General features: G+C 42.7%; 1 protein-coding gene across 5 annotated transcripts in view; it reads left to right on the top strand.

Moving 5' to 3' along the window:
- Positions 1-26872, top strand: part of CTNND2 (catenin delta 2) — a 245222-nt gene that overhangs the window by 124739 nt on the left and 93611 nt on the right. For all 5 annotated transcript variants that reach the window (XM_083623764.1, XM_083623763.1, XM_083623766.1 and 2 more), the window contains 2 exons: positions 13794-14007; positions 23439-23622. In XM_083623764.1, the coding sequence (XP_083479890.1) occupies positions 13794-14007; positions 23439-23622 (398 nt within the window). The remainder of the gene's footprint in view (positions 1-13793; positions 14008-23438; positions 23623-26872) is intronic.

The raw sequence follows: 26872 nt of genomic DNA, 5'->3' as shown, positions 1-26872 counted from the left end.
ATAACATTGCAGAGCATTAATCTGCATCATTTGCCAATATTTTTCCAAGGAAAAGCCATTATTTGTGGACTTCAGCATGAAACAAGGCACCTTGAGCATACCATTTAGCAACGCTTCCAAGAGCCTGGAGTGTAATTCCTCATTTATCTTAGTGAATTAGTTCATGCAGCACAATTATGTGACATTTGGTTCCTTAGATGATGATAAAGTGAATACTTCATTTCATGTGTGACCTTTACATTCTTCAACTTTGAGAACGAATAAATGTCATCATGTGCAGTGTAGTGTAGACAAAATCTAAACATTATATCTCTGAAGAGAATATATATTTCATTCTCCGTGCCATGTCAGTGATCAACATTTTATCAATTAAGCGTTTATAAAATCATTTGTCACTTGAGATTGTGATTTGTTTAAGTTATGAAGCATCCTTGTGGAATTAGGCAGTGATATTAAGGTTATAGATATACGAACAAATAAATCTATGTAAGTGAACTATTAACAGATGAAAATGGGAGCTGAATATAAATATAAACAGGTGTATTTGATTAGAATTTATTTCCTTCATAGCTGAGTTGAATAAAGAGTAGTTAGGCATTCAACCAGGTTTTAGAATGCTTATAGCTGGGGATACTCTATAGCAAACAGGCCCTCCCGCTGTTTTGGGACTACAACTCCCATCATCCCTGACCATTGGTCCTGTTAGCTAGAGATGATGGGAGTTGTAGTCCCAAGACATCTGGAGGGCCGAGTTTGCCTATGCCTGCTCTTCACTTTGGGCTTTAGAAATGGACATCCCTTAATGGAAGGAACTTAGCTCTGCATCAGGGCTGCTGTCAGGAGTGTGCCAGCAATAAATCACATGGAGTAACTCTTTATTAGAAGAAACAAGGTCTGCTCTGAAATGCCAGGCCTAATGAGCATAGCAACTCTTCTTTGGTAGGTCTTACCCCTACGAGACAGTTGTGGAGACTGAAGGTCCCTGTCTACTCACAACAACCCAAGTCTCCTCCTCTTCTGGGTCCTTCCCAAGCAATCTGAGACTACTGTGGCATGCCTGCCTTTGCTTCTCCCACTTCAGACCTCTCCTGGTCCTAGGAGATCGGGGGGAGGGAGCTTTTTGCAGCAGGAGGGGGAGACACCCTGACTTCTTCACCAGTCTGAGTCATCTCTGCCTCTTGGCCTCCCTTCTCTCCTGCTTCCACTTCTGATTCTGGACTTCTGTCTGCCACAGACTCTCCCTGTGCACTAAAAGCTATTACCTCTTCAGCATCAGACATGCCCTCCACCGAATCTTCTCCTTTTTCTCCCTTTGACCGCTCATTGTTGTAGCATCACTAATCCCCAGGCTCAGCCTTCTTCTCTTGGGTTCCTCAGCTGGTGCCTCTCACCATTGCTTTCTGTCCAGCTAGTCCATGACAGCTTCCTTTTGTGGATTATGAAATTTATTTCTTGATTCACCTAGCCTGGGTAAGCCAGAGTATGGCCATGCAAACAAGCTGCCTCATGCCCACTTTGCTACCCCCTAGGCTTTTTGGGTCATCATGGTGTGGTAACTAAGCCAAGGTATGTCTTAGACTTAGTATGTTGTCTGAAACTAGGATCATGGTTAAGGTCTTCCCTCCTTAATCTGTAGCCAAAGTTTGCCCATAAAGTTTGTGGTTAAGGAGGAGAGCCCAGGTTTGGACAACATGCTAAGCCAGACCTTGCCTTAGCTGGCATCCTGAACTGACCTAAAAACCCTGGGAGGAGCAGGCCCTCCACAGGGCTAAGCCATGATTTGGATTAGTGTTGCATACAAGCAGCGACCAATTTTTATGGGGTTATATTTAAAGGTGGGACATGGGTGGCGCTGTGGGTTAAACCACAGAGCCTAGGACTTGCCAATCAGAAGGTCGGCGGTTCGAATCCCTGCGACGGGGTGAGCTCCCGTTGCTCTGTCCCTGCTCCTGCCAACCTAGCAGTTCGAAAGCACATCAAAGTGCAAGTAAATAAATACCTCCGGCGGGAAGGTAAACGGCGTTTCCGTGTGCTGCTCTGGTTCGCCAGAAGCGGCTTAGTCCTGCTGGCCACATGACCCGGAAGCTGTACGCCGGCTCCCTCGGCCAATAAAGCGAGATGAGCGCCACAACCCCAGAGTCGGCCACGACTGGACCTAATGGTCAGGGGTCCCTTTACCTTTACATTACTATATTTCAAGGCACCATGTGCTTACGTGAAATCGTGGATAATTGGAACACCCATTGCAAAAGCCTGCAAATATCTTGTTCTGCCCCTTTTGGTGTTTCTTTTGTGACAATTTTGAGTTACATCTGGGTTTGGCATGAGGAGCATGTGTGTGGTCATGCACATATCAGACACGCCTAAAACAACTGCTGCCTGTACAAACAAGGCCAAATAGTCTCTCTCCCCACATCCCTTCCACAGAGATGTTAAGACTGTCCTACTTGACCCAGCTTTTGGTCACTAGACATAACTTATATGTAGCATCAGTTATAACTCATGCTCCTGAATATGCAAATTTCCTAGGCTACACATTAAAGAACAAAGAGCTCATCGTATTTTTCTGGACAGGTTCAGCATGCAAAGTACAATTGTTTTTAAACTTCACTGAAATATTGTATATAAAGCAGTAGCTGGATTCATTTAAATTATGTGCATTAATTGTTTTCAGTGTTAGTGTAGTTACCTAATCTAATGCCTTCTTAATTACAGTTTTGCAAATCTGTTTTTAAATGGGATCTGGGTTTCAAATCCCAATTTAGATTTCCTAAACAAATTAGACATTTTGAACTAATGCAGTAATTTGCATACCATTCCCCTCTTATTTTGAGCTTAAATTGATCCAGCACTTTTTGTAACCTGCAACAAATTACTATACTAATGAAGCTAAATGAAGTCATGATGTTGCAGATAAATGGGTTTCCAATAAATCTCACCTACATTTTCTCCTCAAAGACATTGCATTGTGTGCCGTTCCCTCTCCCTTTCCTATCTATGCTTCTCTAGATCTAGAATTAGGATATGTTTTCCTTAAATTCTAGGGGCCAGACTAGTATTATTATTTTTAATGCTTTCTCTTAAAATACAGAATTTACCACTTCTTCTTCTTGTTGTTGTTCCTCTTGGCTTAGTCATGTATCTAAGCCAGGAGGTTGGCAAAGTAAGCTTTGGTAGGAACACAACTACATATTAGATCTAGCCCCATGATTATAATGCTGCCCATCTCCTGGATTTTCACCCCTCGTGCAAGGTACTGCTTCAGAAAGAGAGCTGGAGGCCAGGGTGATATCTGACTTGATCAGATATTTGTACTCTGAACCCCTCTGAGCTACTTTCTCACGTGTTGAAGAAAACGTGTGGATTCTTCTCTCAGCAAACAAACAGGTTGGGGCTGGGGCATTTGGGCAAAGAGTCCACCAAGCCAGCTGCGGCTGCTTTTCATGAAAAACCAAAGAGAAAACATTGCAGAACAGAACACACGTAGTGTTTCATGGGAAGAAAAACATACAATTAGACTGAAGCTGTGCATTTGGTATCAGAGTGGCCGATGGATTATCCTAACACATTTATGTGGTTTTCTTTTTAAAAGTAGGCATGGAAGCCTAAAAAATGTTCTGAAAGAAAAAGAGTTTTGAGGGCAGAAAAGCTCTTTCCCCTTTAGAATGTCCTATTTGACCCAGACGGTAGCAGAGTTTTACCGATTGGGAGCCGCCCAGAGTGGACGGGGAAACCCAGCCAGATGGGCGGGGTATAAATAATAAATTACTATTATTATATTATTATTATTTTACCAATATTAGGGATATTCCAGAATCTCCCATCTGTCCTTCCCTTGAAAGAACAGGCTGAGTGAGATCCTGAGTACAGTGGTACCTTGACTTACAGATGCTTCAGGTTCCAGATCCAGAAATATTACCTCGGGTTAAGAACTTTACTTCAGGATGAGAACAGAAATTGCGTGGCAGCAGGAGGCCTCATTAGCTGAAGTGGTACCTCAGGTTAAGAACGGACCTCCAGAACAAATTAAGATCTTAACCCAAGGTACCACTGTATTGATAAAACATGGCGTGTTTGGTGACCATGACACCAAGACTTGGTCTTTCTCTTTTGGCTGCAGTTGTATGCACACTTGAGAGTACACCCCATTGAACACAACAATGGAAGCATTCAAGTAATTAATGCATAGCACCGGGCTGCTACTGTGTTAAAAAGTAGTGTCTGATAAGGGTCAAAAGATCCAATGGGGTGGGGGGAATGGGGATTAGAAATTCCATGTAGGAAGGGCTGGTTCCTTGTCCCTTAGTACCTGCCAGATGCCATGTGCAGGGTTTCAGCCACAAGAATACAGGGGTAACTCTTGCTCTGAAAAGGCATATCCAGGGACAGAGCTTCTCCGAGATCTGGTGTTTAATACTAAAGACTATCAAAAAAGCCGGCAGAGAGGAATTGAGAGAGAATTAAGAGCCTCGGACGTGAGGTCTCCAGGCTGATAGTAGATTAAGACTGATGGACATCTGTTGGGGATCGAAACCGGGAAAGGGGGTGGTGGGGTTTGGGAATCCAAAGGGTGTATAATTATAATCTGTTTTTTTATTTTGTTTTGTTATTAGTAAGAAAATTGGGGAATTCGTGGAAGGGAATTTGGGTCGACTTTAGAAAAAGGTTTTAAGAATGAGCACTGATGTACAAATATTTATGTTTATAAGTTAAAATTGGTTCTTTCTTTAAAATGAACTAAATATAAAAAGGTTAAAAATTGGGGATAAGAACTTGTTGAACTAACAATTTGAATTGGAATACAAGAAGGGGCGGTGTGGGGAAGTCAGGGAAATATGTCATTGAAAATATGGATTGTAAACTTTATGTGTTTTTTTAATTTTTTTTTGTTTTTTATTTTTTTATTAAGATGGAAAATTTTAATAAACATTTATTTAAAAAAGAAAAGAAAAGGCATATCCAAAGGAAAAGGAGGATGTGGTGTGATTTATGAAGGAAGGACATCCAGGAAGAAGAAAAGCACATGGAGTATGTCGAGTTTCTTCTTCTTCTGGTCCTCTTGCTTGGAAGGATGAAAGCCCTTCTTATTGATTATTTTGGCAGAGGACGTGCCATTTTGCTTTCAGTCTCCAGTTAAGTTGCACAGAAACAAACAAACAGGAACGATGCCTCCCTTCGCACTACCACATACCTATTTATAGAGATCCACTTCACACAAAAAATGAACTGAATGGAGGTAACCTGTTTGGGGCAGCATAGTTCATTTTTCCATGATTAAAACACAGTATATTAGATTTATTCACGGCAGATCTTTGTGTTGCTTCTTTTCTACCTTGCTTTAGAAACATGATTGCAGAGATCAAACCCTTATTATGGAATATTGTGGTGTCTGCTGTTAGCAATTAAGGAAGATTTTCTAGATTCTGCAAGCGACAACGCCAATTATTATTATGCCCTTTTCATAAGTGCTGCAATGCTGACGGACTTATAATGAAAGATCTTTGGGACGCACTGATAAGCTTTCACAGTTTCAGCGACTTTATTTAATCAGAGTTGGGAGACAGAGAGTATAAGCAGCATGTGAACAAATGTCTCAGTAATTTTCCAGAAAATCATGCCTCTATGTTTCCGATTGATACTTACAGAATTATCATACCCACTATAGGTAATGTTAATTAGAGCTGCTAGCCCAAATATAGGCTTGCTGTGATACAGTGAAAAAAATAACCGATCTTTTGCCTGCACTGTTTTATGTATTTATTTATGCACGTATTAATATTTACCTGCTCTACTCCCAACACCTTCAGAGTTGTGCAGAACATGACATTGCCATAAAATGATAAAATACTAAGCACAAATAAAAGAATATGCAAAAGCTGAGCAGGAAAAAGCCAAAGCCACAGTAGCAAAATATTAAAACTGTAAAAAAGGGGGGAGGCATACAAGCAGTCTTCATTAACCCAGTTTGTACGATATCTTGATTTAATAAGCTAGGATATGAATGGGAGTTGTGCTTTGCACACAGTCCCCATTTCCTTCAGCACACCTCAGTACTGCTGTTCCAGATTCCAGTCACTCCATTCCAGTCATTGTCGTCCCCCCAGATTTCTGTCCTACTCCACAACAAGCAATCGGCTTTCCATGGCTTCTCGCATGAGGCAGGATCTCAGCCTATCTGCCTTTCTGAGAACAAGAGCACACTGCCTCCGTGTCTCCTTCCATGGCTACTGAGCACGTTCTGTCCTTGGTGGGATTGCCCGGAGCCTGTTGGTGCCTTCCTCATGGGTGGGCAAGTGGTTCCATCTGGGCTGCATAATGGCTCTCACAGCATGAACACCAGAAGTAGAGGGTATGATTCTGCAGTTAGCTAGTTGTTTCTTCTTTGTGTATTTGATGTGCACCTGTATTCCATACGATGAAATTTGGCTTCCTCTAGGCCAGCCTTTCTCAACCTGTGGGTCTCCAGATGTTGTTGGACTACATCTCCCATCACCCCTAGTTAGCAAGGCCAGAGCTCAGGGATGATGGGAATTGTAGTCCAACAACATCTGGGGACCCACAGGTTGAGAATTGCTGTTCTAGGCAGAGCCGTATTGTTCATTTGACCCTGATGTTAAGGTATATTGTCACATTTGAACCTTTTTTCGTTTTGTTATGTCTGATTCTTGTTGGTTCCTCATCAGAGGTCAAGTGAATCTGCTGAAATCTCCTGGTGTTATATTTCCTGCTCCAAACATTCTGAACTGATGCTACTGGTAACTTCACTTGTACTGAAACTAATTTCAATATGGCTCTTGCCTTAGGTTTTTGTTCTTTGCTGGTATTCCCCAGAACAACTTCTTCCTGTCTAACATGCAACACATAGCAGGAATAAATCCTTTCACCTAGAGACTGTTGTGGTGACCAGCAGCAATTTTATTGTTATTATTTTGTGGTTGCCAGCCTCCTCTATACCCTGGATCCAGCAAATGTTAAAATCTAATCCAGGGTGTCCCAAACTTGGGTCTCCAGCTGTTTATGGACTACAGTTCCAATCATCCCTGACCACTGATCCTGCTAGCTAGGAATGATGGGAATTGTAGTCCAAAAACAGATGGAGACCCAAGCTTGGGAAACTCTGATCTAATCAAGCCACGCCCGCTTCCTGATGAGGTAAGCAGTTGTTTGGGTGCTGGGCATTAAGAAAACAAAAGGAAGACAAAAGCCAGAGTTTGGGGGGCTGTGATGTAAAGTAGAAATAAAGCACATTTTGGGGTGTTAATGGTGCGAACCCCTCCAGCGTAGGTTCAGGTTCTATGCATGTGTGAATAAACCATATATCATAAAGACACCACAGTCTCTGCTGTGCCTCATTTCTGAAATGAAATGCAAACCCTGGGTAAGTGCCTGGAACTGCTGAAATCTCGCACCACTCAAAGATTGGGGTGGCATGCAACGTTATGTTGCCTCTTACCCCATTCCAATCCGACACAAAAAGCAAAGCAGGGTGTAACAATTGCAGCTAGGATTGCAAGTAAGGCCACCACCTCACATTTCTAGGCTAGCCATTTGTGGCACACTGAGGCTGCCTGAGAGTGGCTAACATCATTTTCTCATAGAACAAGCAAGCCTGCTCTTCTTCCAATCTTAAGCAATCACACTTTTGTCCTGATCTTCCTGCATTTTGACAGTTTTGCCCATGGGCTTGAGGGCTCTGGAAGCAGCATGGAGTAGTAAACTATTGGTGTTTTCAGATGGCAGCTTCCTTACTGGTGGGGAAAAGGAGAAGTTTTAACAAACTGTCTCATTACAGAGAGGCATCTTAGCGCTGGAAAAAGAAAGCCCCTCTATGAGGTTCCTTTTGTTTCTTTCCCAGTTCACCCTCTTTTTGGCAGGAGTAGTGCTGATAAGGCATGCCTTGGACTATTTCACAGATGAAAATGTAAAGGTAAAGGGACCCCTGACCATTAGGTCCAGTTGCGGATGACTCTGGGGTTGCGGCGCTCTTCTCGCTCTATAGGCCGAGGGAGCTGGCATTTGTCCACAGACAGCTTCCGGGTCATGTGGGCAGCATGACTAAGCCACTTCTAGCGAACCAGAGCAGTGCACGGAAATGCCGTTTACCTTCCCGCCGGAGCAGTACCTATTTATCTACTTGCACTTTGATGTGCTTTGGAACTGCTAGGTTGGCAGGAACAGGGACCGAGCAACAGGAGCTCACCCTGTCATGGGGTTTCGAACCGCCAACCTTCTGATCGGCAAGCCCTAGGCTCTGTGGTTTAGACCACTGCGCCACCCGCGTCCCGAAAATAGGAGTAGTTGTGTGGATTTCTAACACTTTGTTTTCCCATTAAAAATCCATGCCTGAGCTCCGCTGCACACCTTGTACGATACCGAGGGCTTTTCTCTGTGTTTATTTACACTTCAATAGCAATTGCTACACCTCATTCTGAAACAGGACACGTTAGTAAATCATAACAGGATTTGCTTTTTTTTAAAGACAATGGCCTGAGGAATACTTTAATAATTATGAGAAGGTGGAAGGAAAATAATGCACCGGCATTTTGTGTGTCACCATTTGTGCTAGAATCAAGGTGCATTGGTGCCTGTACTCACAAAAATTAGCATTGAGTCTTGAAGGGGAGTTGACTGAAATCTAAATAATTCTATAGCATGTGTTTTTACATATCAGTATGTATTTATAGTGTGTTTTATTGTTTTTAAGAATAAGTACAAACAAAATAAAAAACCATAGAATACATAGAAAACTGCTGATTTGCCAGGGACAGGTCCATAAAATAGGTGCTATCCCTGGTAAGAAGGGTAGTTGGAGCATATGATGAAATGCTATTCACATTGTTGTTTGAAGCAGCAATGGCAGGTAAAAAGTTGGCTTGTTGTAGCTAAACTTACCAGCAATGCAGTTTTTAGGATTAATCAACTCGGTCTTCAAGTGATTAACTGACGGGGGTCAATTTTCAGGCTGCTACTTAAAGCAGGTTTGTGTATTTGGGAGTGTGTTTTGGTCATAGAGCAGCCCTTTTCAAATTGCTCACTAACCAAAGATAATAAACACTTGGGGGGAGTGTGGTGGCAGACTCCCCCATGAGCTTCCCATTCACTAACAATGGAATTGGCTCTTTGCTGAAGTTGGCTCTTTCCAAATTGCCATTTTTTAAAATTTATGTTTCTCATACTTTAAAAAAAAAAATTCAGAAGCACAAAATTTGAAAAGTGATGCTCTGTAACAGTGGTATATGTTCCTGCCCTTTCACTGCAGTGGTTAAAATGGTTGCATGGAACTACAAAGACTTTCAAGGCCTCTTAAGTTTCTAAATGGGGAAAGTGCTAGAGCGAGTGACCTTGGAGCTTACTCAAAGACAGGTAACTGAGCATTAATGGAGGCAGTAGGCTTGCGGGCTGCTCAACCACTTACATACCTGGCTGTAATTCATTCTCAGGCAGTTAGGATGAGTAAGTGCCTTGGCTGGTACTTATCACAGGCAGTAAAAGGTGAAAGTGAGAAGGTGAATGCAATTTGTTTACCACTTGCAGTGTGAAATTATTCCTTTGCTTGCATAGGCATCTGCCACGTTGGGGAAGCATTGCTAAGAAGAAATTGGACATTTCTTTTGAATAAGGTCATAATACTAGTCTTAACAGTGTTTTCTCCCCTCTTTTCCCTCATCTGTCATCTTTCACTATGTTATCTTTTGTTCAATATGTTTCTCAGTACATCCTTTTATTTAGAGTTTCCTTGCAGCCAGTGGGAGAGATACGAGCTGGAATCAGGCGTAGATATTGTTTTAAAATATCAAGTTGCTTTATAACTCTGCATGTGTGTAGGTTAGATCATGTCCTGGTTATATGTGTTATTTTAATCAGATCCTTGCCTCAAGTAAGCTTTTGCGTGTGGTTCACTCCCATCATACATGTCAGTCAATGTTTGGTTTAATTGCAAGAACGAACGCTGCTTTCTGTCTAAATAAAACTCTTGCCTGAAGATTGTTGGCTCTGCAGTATTGGGGATGCATGGATGTGACACTTCTGTAACAGTGGCTAGGATATTGTTCCTTGTCTCCAGCTTCTTGATCTGCAAAGGTCATCCAAGCAAAGGTTGAGAGAGTACGCCTGAAAGAGGTTGCCAAAGCCCAAGACCTCAAAATGTGGCACACATACTTTTGCATATTATGCATTCCGGATCTACTTGATGCATAATAGCATAACTATTACTCTAAGTTACGGTGTGCATATTAACTATTCATACTGCAGTACCAGCCGAGACAAGTGGGACTGTGCATCTGCTTCCTATCTCCATGGGTTCTGGGCCTCCTTCACCTCTTCAATCCTTAGTGATGGTGGGCAATCAGCAGTTATGTCCTTTCCCGGTTTCTGCTCAGTGCAGCAGTACAGCAAGCAGTGACACAATAGATAATTGTGCCTTGATGAGAAGGAAAATAATTCAGACTGAAATCCAAAGCCACAGCTCTGCAGAGCTAATTCCAGAGCCAGGCCATTCCTGGTGGCAGAAGATGGAGCAGACAGATCAGGGCCAATCACCCAGGTCAGGTGTGACTGGCTATGAGAGCAACTCAAGGTCTTGTGGAACCCAGGCCAGATCAGCTCCCGTCCTCCCTTGGGATGTCTCATTTGGGGGCAAGGATACTTCTACCATCAGCAATGGGGAGCCCAGCAGAAAGACCTCCATGCAGTCCACCCCATCTGCCCCAGATGGGGAGTTTGAATTGCAGTCTAATCCGTTGATGGAACAAGTTAAAGTCTTTAAATATCTCGGCCTTATTTTTCAGTCAAGAGGGTCATGGGGAGTGCATCAGAAATATGCAAAGGAAAAAGCGTCTGAAAACCTGCGCCAAAATTCTGACATGCTTTTTTCCATACAAAAGGTGGCAATCACATGCCATCAGCACTTGAAGTGTTTAAAGCTAACACAGTTATTATATGGGGCTCAAATTTGGACAGCCACTCACCTTGGATCTGCAGAAGCTGTTCAATCTAAGTTCCTAAGGCAAAAAAAATTCTGTTCTACCCTGTGTTCCAAATGCTTCATTGAGCTTGGAGGCTAATCTCCCCTCTATTGAATTACAGATTTGGTGTAGGACATTTAATTATTGCTGTCTGAGGGCTCTTCCTCGTTTCTGTTTGCCCTGTGTTTTCTTCGTTTGTCCCAAGATTTCTAGGCAATCTGTAGAAAACCCAGTTGACATTTGTTCCAATTCAGTGGCAAGCAGCGGGTTTTCCTGGGGGAAGCGGTACACAAAAGAAAAAACCTCTCAGGCCTGTGCCTGGAAATCACAGGAGAAACAGGAGTGTGGATGAGCCCCAAATACTTCTCATTTACTTGGCAATAAGTAAGATTCAATCATCTGTACACTAGTCACAAAAGCAGTTCTAGCAGGTTAGGGGAAACAATACCCTAAACCCATTTCCCTGATGTGCTCATTTTATGTATGATGGGAATGTTTAATCTGGGAGAGTATTCAAAATGTGATCCACCAATTGCAGTCTAAAGAGCTACAGCCCAAGAAGAGGGAGAAAGTGTAGGGTTGCAGCTGTGAAGGAAGGATCTTCTATTTGCATTCTGGTCAGATTAGCACCCAGGTGTTGTTTGTTTGTTTGGTTTGTTTTGTTTTTACATAACTTGGTCCCAACTTTGAGCTTGTTAGTTGTGCTTCAAGCTTCAGTTTTGGACAGCTGTGTGAAAATAAAATAAAATATTATGACATTATCACAAACGCCTACATAAGAACACTATGCTGTTAATCTTAATTATTAATTGACTTTAGTACTTAGTGAAGCATATCCATGATGCACAGTGCTAATTAACATCAGTGGAGTATTAACCAGAAAATCTGCTACAGTGGGGGTGGAGGGTGGGGTTCCAGATTAGACCTCTCTGCATTTAAGCTTTGCTCCCCTAGTTATTTCAAATAGATTCCCCCTCCCTGTCCCTCTCCAATTTACAGATTGAGAGGGAGACTTGAAGAAAAGAACTATCTCCTCTACATGTTTCCATAATTTTTGCATCTTCCTCTTTAACACAGGGTGAATGTAAACAACTGTCATGGACCCCTTGGTTCCATCAGGTTCAGGTATGAGATGGCAGCCCCAGACAGATGGAGTAGGAAGGAAGATGGAGCAGATAGAAGGCAGGCACTTGGGGATAGAGGATGCAGGTCCTTCACTTGGAACTAGAAATTAAGAGAGGTGGAAGCCCTCTTCTGTGGAGCACAGAGACCCATTAGCTGGGCAGGGGGCTCTGACCAACCAGAGGAAGGAGAGGTTGAACAAGAGAAGTTGGAGGGGCAGGACATAGTTTGTTTCTGCATGCTCAGCATTGCCATCAAAGGTGGGATCAGCTGCTCTCACCAAAAAGGAGCCCTTAGGTTTTCACTTGCAGCAAACTTGTAGGGTGAGAGAGTGTCATGTGTGAGCCCTGCCTGCCTCAACTTTAAAAGCTTGATGATGGCGAGTCAACTTTGGGGGGCATCTTTGTAGCACCTTCCACTTGGTTAGGTATCTCTTGCCTTGCTCGTAACGCTGAAACCTTGACTGGGGCTCCTACCTATAGTTCGAAGCGCTAGCACCGAAGATGCTTTCTGCATTCCCTGCTTTCAGCTTTGCTCCTTTTTGGGGACTTTGGCTGCCTTTCCTTCTGTGATAGGAATCTGACAACAACCAACGTGTCCTCTGTAGAAGTTTGCCCTTTTAACACTGCCTTTAAGTGCACCAGTATAGAGTGTTTTGTCACTTCTTCTCGATGGTGGGCTCGTTTCATTTAGTGGATTCGTATCCTGCTTTTCCACTGAAGTCATCAAAGTGGCTTATAGTATTTTTAAAAATGTTTTCAATCCGTTTTAAGCCATTTGCTCACAACAAAACAATACCCGCCCAGCCAGAGGAGGAAAAGCTGCCTGCACTTGTATCCATGGAGTGGTACCCATCTCTCTCCCCTGAAGTCTGCACCGCAATACAATTGGTGTTGTTTGTCTGGCAGCGGAGAGTCTGCTGTCTTCTTGAAAGTTTTCTCACATTGATAATGATGTCAACATAAGTTTCCAGATATACACATGTTTCAAAAGACCACATTTTTCTGCCTAGTTCCATAGCAAGTGGGAATGATAGCATGTCTTGTAGATTGTCAACTCACCAATTTCCTTGTAACTCCTGCAGATACCGCGTATTTATTGATACCTTTCTCTGGGCAATCTAGAAAGTGCTATAGCTGAATTATACAGTGTTGATACATAATTAGTGGGAGCAGTTAGAAACTGGTGTTCCAGTCATTGTTCTGGGCAATAATTCTGATGACAGCTGTCACCATACACCATGAAATCAATTCGTAAGTGCAGGTGGTGCCTCATGTCCCTGAAGGTGGCTTATTTTGTTCCAAGTGGTGGCGGGAGGAATTTCTCTTCCATCATCTGTCTAGCTGCTTTGATTGGAATTTCATCATCATCATCAAACCTTTTATTGGCATCACATACAAACATCCATAGCAAATCAATACAGACTTACCGCCTTACCAGTGACACATAAACATTTGTCGAATGAAAGAGGCATGTTGGGATGCGCTACTCTCAGCCATCCTAACGAAAGATCATTTGACTGGAATTTTATTCTTCCCACGTCAAGAGCTTTTATTTCCCATAGTTCCTTTGAAAGCAAATAAAGCGGTCTAATGTGCACATGTGCTCTCTCCTTTCTAACGGCTATCTAAAAACTATTGATACCTTAAAACTCTCATTGACTATCAGCCACTGATTCTGAATTTAATTTGAACATTAATGTTGCAGATAAGAAGACAAGGAGGAATACAGTTACTGGTGGACTTATTGGACCATCGAATGACAGAAGTCCACCGTAGTGCCTGTGGAGCGCTGAGGAATTTGGTGTATGGGAAAGCCAACGACGACAACAAAATTGCTTTGAAAAACTGTGGGGGTATTCCAGCACTAGTACGATTACTGCGCAAGACTACAGATTTGGAAATCAGAGAACTAGTCACAGGTTTGACTATCTTTTCATTTATTGTACTGTATGCTAAGGATTAGCAGTGCGCTTCTGAATTTGCTTAGCTGAGGAAGACATTTCAATGAGGTTAAGCGGACCCAAGTCTCCTGGTGGATTGTGGCGAAGTTATTTTAGCAATGTACTTGTGAGAAATGACTAAGGGCAATCTTGTGCTTGCAAACATGTATATCATATACATATATTCATTAGGAAGCCAGGTTTCTTGTCAGGTATAATTTCAGTGGCAGATACTGGGCAATGTGTGGAAAAGCAAGTGGTACAATGGTGCGTTGTTTCGGCCGCAATTTTTTTCCACGCTCCTGCTGTTTCTAATGAGTTACTGAATTGAAAACTATAGGCAGGCTTGGTGGGGCAGAATTAAACTCCCTCAAAACATGTAATATGGTGGTTGGGTTGGGTTTTTTTTTTTTAACATTCTATTTTAAGACTTTCAGGACCCTTTTTTTAATGATTTAAGCCTCTTTTAATACCTCTGTCCCAAGAAAATAATCATGAGTTGCTCACATTTTTCCCTCACTGCAGGCTATGTGACTCATGGTTATGGATTCTAAATGCAGAATTTTAAACATTGAATTCCATGTCTTAATCATCCGGCCTTTCATCTCTTACCTGTTGGGCAGAATTAATTAGATTCTTCTTGTCGTAAGGATGCTGTGCCTACATGGTGTTCAGGAGCTGGTTCCTAATGAGTGACAGAATTACAGGCAGACCCAGTAAAGTGAAAACTGGTAGTTCATTGTCAATGTACTGCTTCAGTGCTTGGTTGTGTTATCTGCCCCCTGCCTTCAGGGAGTAATATGCAAGCTTACTATGAACAAATGAGGAGCAAGCTGCTAATCATCTTAATCAACTACATCCAACTTGCACAGTGGATATCTGCTGATGTGAGAGATGAGTTCCCTTTACCCTTTTTCCTTTTTTTAAAAAGGGCATTTTTTTATGTCCTTCCCTCTCAGTATATGTTGTATTCTTGAAACATACTGAACTAATGCAGAAAAAAAATCCCAGCTAATAAGGTTTTAAACTAGTTGCTTTTAAATTGTATTATGCTTTCGTTGACATTCTTTCACAGAATGAGGCAGAGTATACAATAGTTAGTGGCTGAAGCATAAATAACATGGCCCTTTAAGTATATTAGCAAAATGTGCAAAACAAGCTTCATTGTCCCAGCCTGTGAGTCTGGGTGAAACCACCTCAGCTCTCAAGGTGAGAGCTGAGGCGATTTCACCCAGTATCTCGTGGGCAGAGGCCAAATTTTTTTCCCAACATCACGGTATATCGCCAAACCACAATGTTTAGCTGGCAATACACGGCAACGTTGAAAAGCTGCTGTTGCCCAGTCCTAATCAGCAGTCGGTGCACAGAAGAAAAATAACTCATAGTTTCGTGACGTTTCTGCTTCAGGTGTGCTTAACCTTTTCAAAAAGCAAACTAACAAATAGTTCCATGTAGGTGACATATCTGTGGTCTAAGCCAGGTGTGAAGAACTTCTGGCCCTCCAGCATCTTGCTAGGATTTTCCAACTCCCATCACCCCTGGCTCTTACCGTGCTTGCTAGGGCTGATGGGAGTTGTAGTTCAGCAACATCTGGAGGGGTGAAGGTTCCTCAGTCTTGTTCTCAAGTAGGGAGCACCTCTGCTTGTGGAACCTGCATGTGGCCAAGCTTGTGGAGGCGTCTTAATGGGTGACTCCATGTAATCAAGTAATACAGTCCGCTTAATGTTTGAGTATTTTACAAATACCTCACAAAATACAGCAAATAGTTTATAGAGCTCAGGTTACCCATTTCCTCTCCAGCCCACAAAACTTTGATTTTTCTGTGAATTTACATGTCTAAGCAAGGTTATGGCAATTACACCATCATTAAAAGGTTTCTAATTAACATAAACAAGCATGAAGACTATTCGGCTCAGAATAATTAGTGCGGATAGAAAGCACATCTGAGACGTGGAGCATCAGGCCTCCCCTGACAAACCTGTAGCCAGGTGGCCTTTGTCCAGCGTTTCCCCTCTCTTGGATCAAAGAGTGAGGGGAGTGGCAAATTGAATAATCCAGGCAGAGGCTACCAGAGAAAATGGCAAAAGCAGCAATGGATGACTGAGACTATGTCATGAATGAATAAATCTTTATTGCCTCAGCCTTCGGCCATAGCAATAAAACAACAATATGATATGCAAAGAATAGAAATAAAAAGTCAATTATGCAAAATACATTTTAGGGTTTTGAATGTTATGAGATTAAAGAAGCCAATTTGAAATCCACTTTCTGTGAGCTTTCATCCACCTTGATTTACCGATAGTGAGAAATAGTTTCTATTCATCTGGCTGCCAACGTTAAGGCCTGTAATAGTTTAATATTCTATTTACATCTGGGATGTAAGAAAATGCCTTATGCCAAGACAGACCATTGGTCTTTCTAGTTCAGTGACCGGCTGTCTCTCTCTAGGTCTCTGTCTTCCCGCCCCGAGCTGGCCATAGTGATCCATGTGACGGTCACCTCCAGGCTTGACTACTGTAATTCGCTCTATGCGGGGCTGCCCTTGAAGCTGTCCCAGAAACTCCAGCGGGTGCAGAATGCTGCAGCGAGGCTCCTCACGGGGTCTCTGCCATGGGAGCATATTCACCCAGTGCTTTTCCAGCTGCACTGGCTCCCGGTGGAGTACAGGGTCAGATTTAAGGTGCTGCTTTTGACCTTTAAAGCCCTTCACAGCCTAGGACCCTCGTACCTACGGGACCACCTCTCCCGGTATGCCCCACGCAGAGCCTCAAGGTCCATAAATAGCAACACCCTAGTGGTCCCGGGCCCTAAGAAAGTTAGATTAGCTTCAACCAGAGCCAGGGCCTTTTCAACACTGGCTCCGGCCTGGTGGAACGCTGTGTCTCATGAGACCAGGATCTGATTTCTTTCCGCAGGGCCCGTAAGACAGAGTTGTTCCGCCTGGCCTTTGGCTTGGAGCCAATTTGATTCCCTCCCCCTCTTTCTTTTTTCTTTTTCCTTTCTCCTCCTGTAATGAGGCTGCATTTTAATATTTTAATGTTTCAATATTTTAATGTTGCATTTTAATCTTGCTTTCATTCAACTTGTTTTTATTATTGCTTGTTAGCTGCCCTGAGCCCGGCCTTAGCTGGGGAGGGCAGGGTATAAATAAAAATTATTATTATTATTATTATTAGGATTTACAGACTGGTTCTCTCCCAACCCTAGCTGGAGATGCCACAGACTGAACCTGGTATCTACAGCCCTTCTCTTGCTTTGTTGAAAATTTTTAACAGGATCCTCATTTTGCATTGAACAAGCACAGAAGGGCCAACGTCTGACTACACCAACTGACATACTCCCAAGTGAGCCTGGGCACAAATGGCCTTTCTTCCCCAACTTTGAAAGCCAACAATATACTTGGGTACACCCCATCCCACAATACTTCAGCTGTTCACTTCTATTACTTGCGTCTTGGCTCGTAAACTGCTGAAGGCCATGAGCCTGACAAAGACTTTGTTGCTGTTTACACTTGAGAATAGTTTGGTCCATGGTTTAGTTAGTCTGATAATAGGCCAGATCGGTATTTCCCAACCTTGGGATCCCCAGCTGTTTTCGGACTACAATTCCCACCATCCCTGACTAGCTAGGGATGATGGGAGTTGTAGTCCAAAAACAGCTGGAGACCCAAGGCTGGGAAACACTGGCAGAGACTGGCCATTTTTCAGCTCCCTGATCCTAGCATATTTGACATCTTTGGGAAGACCACCATCCATTAGCTTATAAGGAAAGGTTTGCACACAGATGTCATTGATGGAGGCAGCAGGAGGGGGGGCGCCGCACAAACGCAAATCCCACGTGTGCTTTATAGCCACACTTGTGGTTTGAGAGCCACTGGTTTAGGAAGCCTCAATAAAGAACAGCATGCTTAGGGAAGCTTTTATTGTTTAATAGATTATCGTATTTTAATATTCTGTTGGAAGCTGCCCAGAGTGGCTTGGGAAACCCAGCCAGATGGGTGGGGTATAAATAAATCAAGTATTATTATTATTATTATTATTAGTGTTTATTCCATTTGTAGAATGGAACTCAAGAAAATGTAGTTTGCCTTTCCCTCACAACACCCTGAAGCTGAGAGACAGCAGTGGCCTAAAATATCACTCAATGAGTCTCTTGGCTACTCATTTAGCTCTTTCCTAAATAGGTCAAGTACCGTATTTTTCGCCCTATAGGACGTACCTAGATTTGGGGGGGGAAATAAAGGGAAAAAAATTATTCCCCCCCCCCAGGCGTGGGGCTGGGGGCGGGGGAAGCCCGAGCTTCCCCCGACCCCAGCCCCCAGAACGGGTCCCAGAGCGATGGCGAAGCTGCGCGCAGGTTCAGCATCGCTCTGGGAGCTTGCCGGGCTGGGGGGATAGCTTCCTGAAGCCTGCACTCGCCCCATAGGACACACACACATTTCCCCTTCATTTTTGGAGGGGAAAAAGTGCATCCTATAGGGCGAAAAATACAGTATTTTGCAGTCACTTGGTTAAGTTCTTGCAAAAGCTCAAACACTCACGAAAGACCTGGCAGGGTTCACTGGTTTATACCTGCTCTCCCAAGGGGAAAGAAAGCTTACCTTTGACAGGTAAACTTGATTCTTCCTGCAGGTGGACTGGTCCAAGCAGCCCTACTGGGAAAATTACACTATTTGTGTTCGTTTCTACTGGGGAAATTGCCTTCGGACACTTAGCTTATGTTAGTACCCTTACTTGATTTCTCACCCCATATCTGCTCATTACAAGCAGAGACATCTTACATTTGGAGCAGAGACTGGCTTCTTCTCTTTTCCAAACCTTTTCCTTACAGGTTGCTGTTTCCCTTGCAGAGTTTTCCAAATGCAGCTTCAACAGGGAGCTGTAAATCGGATGTAGGGGGTGAGGGAGGGCAGCAGTTTTGTGTGTAATTTGTTAGCATTTCTCCAAATAATAATAATAATAATAATAATAATAATAATAATAATAATAATTTAAAAATGTGTTATTTTGTTAGAGTAAAATGTGACTTAAAATTTTGTTTTGACACCCAAGAAGAGTGGAAGAAAACCCACACAGAGCAGTGACTCTCGCAGACGTTAAGTGGGTAACCTCCTCTGAGGGAAAGCAATTCCAGCATATTGCTGCACTGTCTGTGACTGAATGTTCAGTTGCTCCTGTTGAAGACATTCTGCAGAACTACCTGCCTCACAGGAGGCACACAGAATCTCACTGGAATTAATCAATGTTGTTGCTTTTTCCTACCAACGTACTTCTAGTTATCGCAAATCACAGTCCTGTGTCCAGCATCCAATCTGAAAGAGGCTGTTCTGCCCACGCTGTCTTGCAGGCAGTTTCACTTTGTAACATATTGGAACCCACTAGGGGGAAAAGTGCTCAGAGCAATAAAACCCAAACATGGAAAGAAGCGAGGTCACCATATAATGGTTGTGCTGTCGAGGGAGAGCTCCTACTATTGTTGAGGAACATGATTTAGGGGTACAACGCTTTCTGCATCTGAAATTTAAAATTAAGAAGTCATTGTTTACAAGTTGGTTGAACCTTTTTTTTTTTTAAGAAAGGGGGAAATGACAGCATCTATCCTCTTCAAACAAGGCATGCTGATTGCTAATCATTGCCTGTGGGGGCAAGGGGGGGGGAGGAGAGAACAAGCTCCGAGAAATCTAGAGTGACTTCAGTTTGTGAATCAAGTGGTTTTTCTTGCTGTTTCTCATTCCACATTTTCTTCAGCTTCAACACTTCCCTTGCCACAAACTGGAATAAAATGCAAAGCATTTGAAATAGCATAGGATTTTGCATGGTGACATAGCATGTTGTATTTGCATTCCTATGCATAACTGACTAGCAGAAATCACAAGATGTAGCTGACTAGCACACAGTTAGGTAGAAGGCTAGGCTAGGAATATTCACCATTATTGTCTAGTTCTGTGTGTGCAATAAATAGATAGATGATAGATAGATAGATGATAGATAGATAGATAGATGATATATATTTTGGTGAGTATAGAGAAGCAATCAGTGATGTGCGGTTTGCCAACTCCTTTACTTTTTTGAGAAGCACACTATAGAGCAGGCATGGCCAAACTTGGCCCTCCAGCTGTTTTGGGACTACAATTCCCATCATCCCTGACCACTGGTCCTGTTAGCTGGGGTTCATGGGAGTTGTAGTCCCAAAACAGCTGGAGGGCCAAGTTTGGCCATGCCTGCTATAGAGGAAAGGGAATGGGCATCATCTTTCTCTCATGACCTACTACTGTGTTCTAAATTTAAATACGAGACACAGCTAGTAGTACTTCTTGTCACATAATGAGGAAACTGCCACTGCTTTTAACTGTGAGGTATTGTAAATGAGCATGGCAGAAGAAAATGTCGCCTTGGAAAGTTTTCCCTCTTCATTTCTCTGCTTTCTCAGTGAAAAATTCAGTACTACCTATGCATCTTCTGAGATGTCAGGGGAAAACAAACTGTGAAAGTATTGCTCCCCCCCAATGCCCATTTCTTTCACATCCTTCCAATCAAAATCCGTTGAATTGGGAGCCATAGGAAAATGCAAATCGCATGAGACCCAGTAGGAATGATAAAGCATTTCTCCATTTACGGTGGACTAAAGACCTTCAAAGGCTCTCTTGGCCCCATCAGTGAACCATCTCCTTCAAATCTCCTCAAGGGGCTTAGCTTCGAAGGGGTAGGGAAACTGGCAGGGAGCAATAAGAGCAAGGCCACGTTAGGACTAAGGCCTGACTTCGAAGAGACTTGGTCCCAGTTCATAACTGGGGGCAGGGAGACTGAATTTGCCAAATTCCCAGTTCTGAGTTCATTTGTAGTAATTGCAAATGTGGCTGAAATTTCTGCACACTGCTACAGCCGCATTTCCTTATCCAAACCGATTGTTCATTCAGTTAAAACTCTCAGAATGAAAAGAAAGGTCACCAGGGTGGGGGTGGGGGAATATAAAAGGCAGCATATTCCTCAAGGAGGGTATTTGTGCAGTTAAGATGATGTAATGTTTTCATCAGTCCCATTTGCTGAGTGCCTTTTCGTAAAGTATTTTGACATTTAGTGTAGCATGGTTATTCAGACTTGCTTAAGCAGAATTATGGTTGAATGGAGGGTATCTCCTATGCCGGATTTTTAATCACTTAATCAACTTAATAAGTTTCTGCAAAAGTGCCCTTGACATTAGCTTAGTTACTGAAGTGCATAAACACAGATGTGTAATTTTTACTGCAACATCAACGGTGGCACAGCTATTTATAGTAGCCTGAAACTTTTAAGGCCTAAAGGCTTTCATACGGAAAGAACACAGTGTGTAAGAGGAATTGTTTTAAATTCTGATAGCTCCATTAGATGTTTCATTACTTGTTCGTAAGCACCGGCAGTGTGTAAGCAACTACAATGCCATCGGTGGTCAGAAAACATGATCCGACTACTGCACGGGATGCTGCAGCGGCAAATCGGGCAGATGAGCTCACACAAATCCTTAGGGTGGAGGTACCACAATATGTTCTGTTACTGCTTTCATAGACATTTAAGTGGCAAAATTACTATCATTATGGTGAGCAAGGTGTTTTGGAAGGAGAGCCTATTTATTGCAGCAGACCCACCTGAGTAGTGTATATATGAGAGAAAGAGAACATTGTCTTGTTGAGGGAGAATGGGGCATCTTGCATCAGGAGTGGCGGAAAGGCTTGCTACTACCACATAGTGCTGCGTTTAAGTGCAGCATGTTATTTTCCTCCCTAGATAGTATTCACTTATATGAGGAAAAAATAAGTCGGAAGAGCATGGCTGGGAATGGGGGCTTAAGCTGCCCTTGGTGAATGCAGGACCTGGTTCCAGGGACATGTTCTGCATGAATAAGAGAATTTTTGTATTTTAGCTCTCAGCACACACATGTGCTGAGCACATGTTCTGCATTCAAAATCATCTCCAGGTTAAAAGCTGGGAAAGATATTGTGTCAGAAACCCTTGAGAACCCCCACCAATCCATACAGGCCTGGATAGACCATTGATCTGAAAAGTTGGATTCAAGTAAACTGTATTTAAAGATACAGAACTTCTGTTAAGTCCGTATTCATGACCAAGCTTCTATTAGAATTCATCTAGACAAATTTTTTTAAGTTCACCTTTGTATATTTAAGAATGCAAAACACCTCCCTGTAAACAAATTTCCATTTTGAAACACTTGGAAAACCCTGAGATAAACATGTATGTATGTTTGTTTGTTTGCTTGCTTGCTTGCTTCCTTGTGGCTTTTTTTAAAAGCAAACTTTCAGCATTATAGCACACAATTTTGTAGTTGAATATGAGGAACATATTCTTATGCACTCCTTACTTATCATGTGCATGTTTTTGGCATTGGCAACTGAATAGTAAACTTGGCCGAACTCTCTTCCAAAGATAAACAGATACAGAGAGCTGGAACTGACATTTTAAATTTGGAATTCTGTTTCTGAGGGTGTGCATGGTTTTTCCCCCTGCCTAGGGTTGTGTGTGATCTTAATTCTTTGAGAAAGGGCGACCTCCATCATTTCTGTGAAAAGATGACATCAGCAGAATTACTCCAGAGGAAGTCTTTCCTGCTTAAGTCTCCCTCAGCTGGTGATCCTAAATACAACTGTTTGACAATAACCTGTAGCAAAATACATTTCACAGCCTTGCCCGATTCTTCTAAGTGTGAAATATATTCTTTAAGTGTTCTTTTATCGTTATTGTTATTCCCTGTTTTGCATGTGATAACGTGAGATCGCAGAATTTATAGTTCTAAGGCACCTTGAACACTCCCTGGGTGTAAAGGCAGCAAAAGAATGAATTGAATTAAAATTAATTAATTTAGCTACAAAAGTAGTTGGCAAAAGGAATAGCAAAAGCAGTGTAAGCAGTATTTGGGTCTGATGTGGCCTGTTCTGGCCCTTCCGATAGCAGAGTCCACCCCTGCAAAAAAATATCTGCACTAGCCTGTGCCGTCAAGGAGCTCAGTGTCCTCTGCTTGTTCAAGTTATTGTAGCACCTGCACATTTTCCATTAGTTGAGCCTCCTCAAACAGTATACAGCACAGTACCCTTGCCTGAATGGGAGACCGCTGGCTGCACTCCCCTCAGTTTCTGTGCCAGAAGAATAGGTCATTGAATACAACAAGCTACATTCTAATGATGATTCTGGGTTTTTTTTAATAGCCACAGTACATTAATGGAACCTCCACTGTTCCTGGTGGTTGAGGAGCAAACAGCAGGGGTGGGCCTGTTGTTTACATGGCCTGCTTGTGGGCTTTCTGGAAGCATCTGGTTCCTTTTATGTTCTTAGGATGATTGTGTTGATTTACTTGTGTGTGGTAGCATTTCTTTCTGTTAAGTAATGCCAACAATTGTTTATTTGATTGATAATTGCTTTTAGGAGTTCTCTGGAATCTGTCATCTTGTGATGCACTAAAAATGCCAATTATCCAGGATGCCCTTGCAGTGTTGACCAATGCAGTGATCATTCCTCATTCAGGATGGGAAAACTCCCCACTCCAGGATGACCACAAAATACAGCTTCATTCATCACAGGTGCTGCGCAATGCCACTGGGTGCCTAAGGTGAGTTCTGATAACTTAAGCATTGGATATGTTCTTATGCTGAATTCTCTCTTCTTCCCTTAGCCTCCCAGGGACATTGGGTGGTATCCAAGTAAGTCATACTCAGAGTAGACCCGCCTTACTTAACGGACTTAAGTTAGTCATAGTCTGAGTACGACTTAGTCGGCTACACCCATAGAATCAATATTATCACTTCAGTCTTCCATCCATTCCACAAAAGTCTGTAGCATTTTTACTCTTTTGTTGAAATGTCATAGAATCATTGAATTGTAGAGTTCATGCCATAACCAAGTATTTAGAGGTGCTCTGAACCAATAGCTGTAGTATGTGGTACTGATGGTTTTCTACTGTGGGTCTACCTACCTACCTACTGTGGGTTGTACCTACGGGTACAACAGTGGGTACAACTTGCGGAGCACAAAACCCAACAATTTAATAATCCTATTCCCCACGTTCTTGCCATGGAATGGAGCAGCAGCAAAAGTGCCTGACAGATCACCATCCGTGGTTGATGGGTGGGGTTGTGTTTGACCAAGTGGGTTAAAAAACAACAACACCTGCACAGACCTGTGGGTTAAAATTACTGTCATTTGCTTTAAAATTCCTGTTATGTATCTGAATTTGGGTGCAAATCAACTTCAATGTTTGCACAAGAAAAGAACAGGTGTGTATAAGATCTGGTGTATAAGCAGTAAAAATATTATGAACGAGTGACATTTTAGTGTAATCACGTCAATATGTTTTATGCGTAGTGATTTGTAAATGGAATCAGGCAGATGAATAACAAAACTGAGATTGCAAACTTACTTAATTCAGGGTGAAGCCTTTAATCTTGTTCTCACAAACAGGTTGGATGAGACACCTTGGTTAGATTGCTATCTCCCCATGATTTCAGCTAGATAATCCGTGCAACTTCATCCAGTGGGCAGGCGACTGGGAGCGAAGGGCAGCAGAGTAGTAGATTACTTTAGATTTACTCCTCAGCATTACGAATATATCTTGTGCTAGTGTTTGTTTTTTATAATTGATGAATGTGAAGTTCGTATGGCAAAAAGATAAGTATCACAAAGGCAGGGTGCTGTACAGTGACCTGGCTCACTCATAACGTTGAACCATGGTTAGAATGAACTGGAGCTTAGTGGGAACACAAAGCATGCTAGTTCACACTCATGCACAGCTCACGGTTTGTTTGGAGAGGAACAAACCACAAGCCCTGGGTTCACATGTCACAGTAAACCAGACTGTTTCCCAGCAGTGTAGAAGTTGGGTGGGTTGAGCAAAAGGCCTGTGTTGACACGAAACTCTAGTTTATTTTAATTATGGTTTAATGTGGCATGCAAACCAGGCCAATAACTTCAGTTCCTTGAGTATGGCTTCCCTAGATGGCTAGATGGCTTCCCAACTAGTTGCCATCCTGCATCCAACATGTTGCTATTGAGTTAAAAGCATTATTGAGATTTCCACATACCTGCATGCTATTGGTTTTTCCTGGCAATTTAACTGGGGTTCACATGTTCCCTTGGGGAAGGGCCACAGCTCAATGGTAGAGCATCTGTCTTGCATGCAGAAGGTTGCAAGTTCAATCCCAGGTAGGGCTGGGAAATAACCCTGCCTTAAACCCTGGAGTGCTGCTGCCAATCAACTGCTGCCAGTACTGAGCCAGATGGATCAATGGTCTGATTTGGTGTAAGGCAGATTTCTATATTCATTCCTCCCTCCCTTCCTCCCTCTCAGGTTGTTCATATCTTCTTCAGACCTGATATCTAGGATATGTGTCCTGGTCTGGTGGGAATAGCTACCTTTTGTATTGATGCATTTTAAAAACGTAGACCTTACATAGTAAGGTAAAGGGACCCCTGACCATTAGGTCCAGTCGTGACCGACTCTGGGGTTGCGGTGCTCATCTCGCTTTATTGGCCGAGGGAGCCAGCGTACGGCTTCCGGGTCATGTGGCCAGCATGACTAAGCCACTTCTGGCGAACCAGAGCAGCGCACGGAAACGCCATTTACCTTTCCACCCGACCGGCACCTATTTATCTACTTGCAATTTGACGTGCTTTCGAACTGCTAGGCTGGCAGGAGCAGGGACCGAGCAACGGGAACTCACCCCATTGCGGGGATTCGAACCGCTGACCTTCTGATCGGCAAGTCCTAGGCTCTGTGGTTTAACCCACAGCGCCACCCGCATCCCTAGACCTTACAAAAATAACTATCAGATCTAATTTTATGCAAAGACAACAAAATATAATCTATAATACTGGTTACAGTCATATGTGGAACTTTATCTTTTATTTGTAATGGGGAAGTAGAGGAGAGTTATGGGACACACAAAATATTTCTGTTCTCATCAAAACCAGTAAAAAACTGTATTTGTTTTCTAGTTATGGCTGTTTGTAGCAAACCAGTGTCTGCAGGTTTTGATTCTTGGCGAATGCCAATGCTGTGGGCCCTTTTTTGCCCTTTCAAATCTCTATTGTGGCTTCTAAATAAAACACTTTAAAGACTTTTTCTCAGTGGGTTATTAAGCCTATTGATTTCAAATGCATTTCAAGATCTAGGCCACAATCCAGGAAGCCACAGGAATAAGAAGCACCAAGGTTTTTCCCTTCTCTGGGTTTTTTGTTTGTTTGTTTAAAGAACAGAAGCCCCTGATTCTATATGGTAAATACCTTTTTCAGATTCCAAAACATTTGCATTATATCTGCAGAGAATTCGACAACAGTTTGTGATGCACAGGGATGCTGCTGCTCAAAGACCAAAATAGTTGAAGCCCTGCTGAGCAAGCTCAAGCCCTTAGCTGAACCTCCCTGGATTATGGCTTTAGGCTACCATCTTCAAAAGCCTGCACCAGGAATATTTTCATGCATGCTTGACAGAAGTTGCCCATCAGGAAAAGATGGAGTGAGCTGCATAGTGTTGTAACTTCCTGTATAGTTCATTCAAAACCAGTCTGTCTTTAAGTTAGGCAACGATGGCTATAGCCGGTTTGGCAAAACTATTTGTGTGTGCAATTCGAACTCCCTTATTCACACACACAAGTACAAATATGTGTGTGCAGTGTAATCTGAAGCAATACAGTCCAGGAAAAGCTGTACTAGTTGATTCTACTGCTTTTTTAAGGTGACCCAAAGTTATGCCTTTCATAAGGATTAGCAATTACTGCATTTTAATTTGTCTTCCAAGTGCCCCTTGTGAACAGATATCACTTCTGCTTGCTGATATTCAGGGGGAGGAGGGATGCTAGTTTCTG

The sequence above is a fragment of the Podarcis filfolensis genome (assembly GCF_964270895.1).
Source record: "Podarcis filfolensis genome assembly, chromosome: 7".
Lineage (NCBI taxonomy): Eukaryota > Metazoa > Chordata > Lepidosauria > Squamata > Lacertidae > Podarcis > Podarcis filfolensis.
The sequence above is the reverse complement of the archived record's forward strand: the minus strand, read 5'-3'. Positions and strand labels throughout refer to the sequence as shown.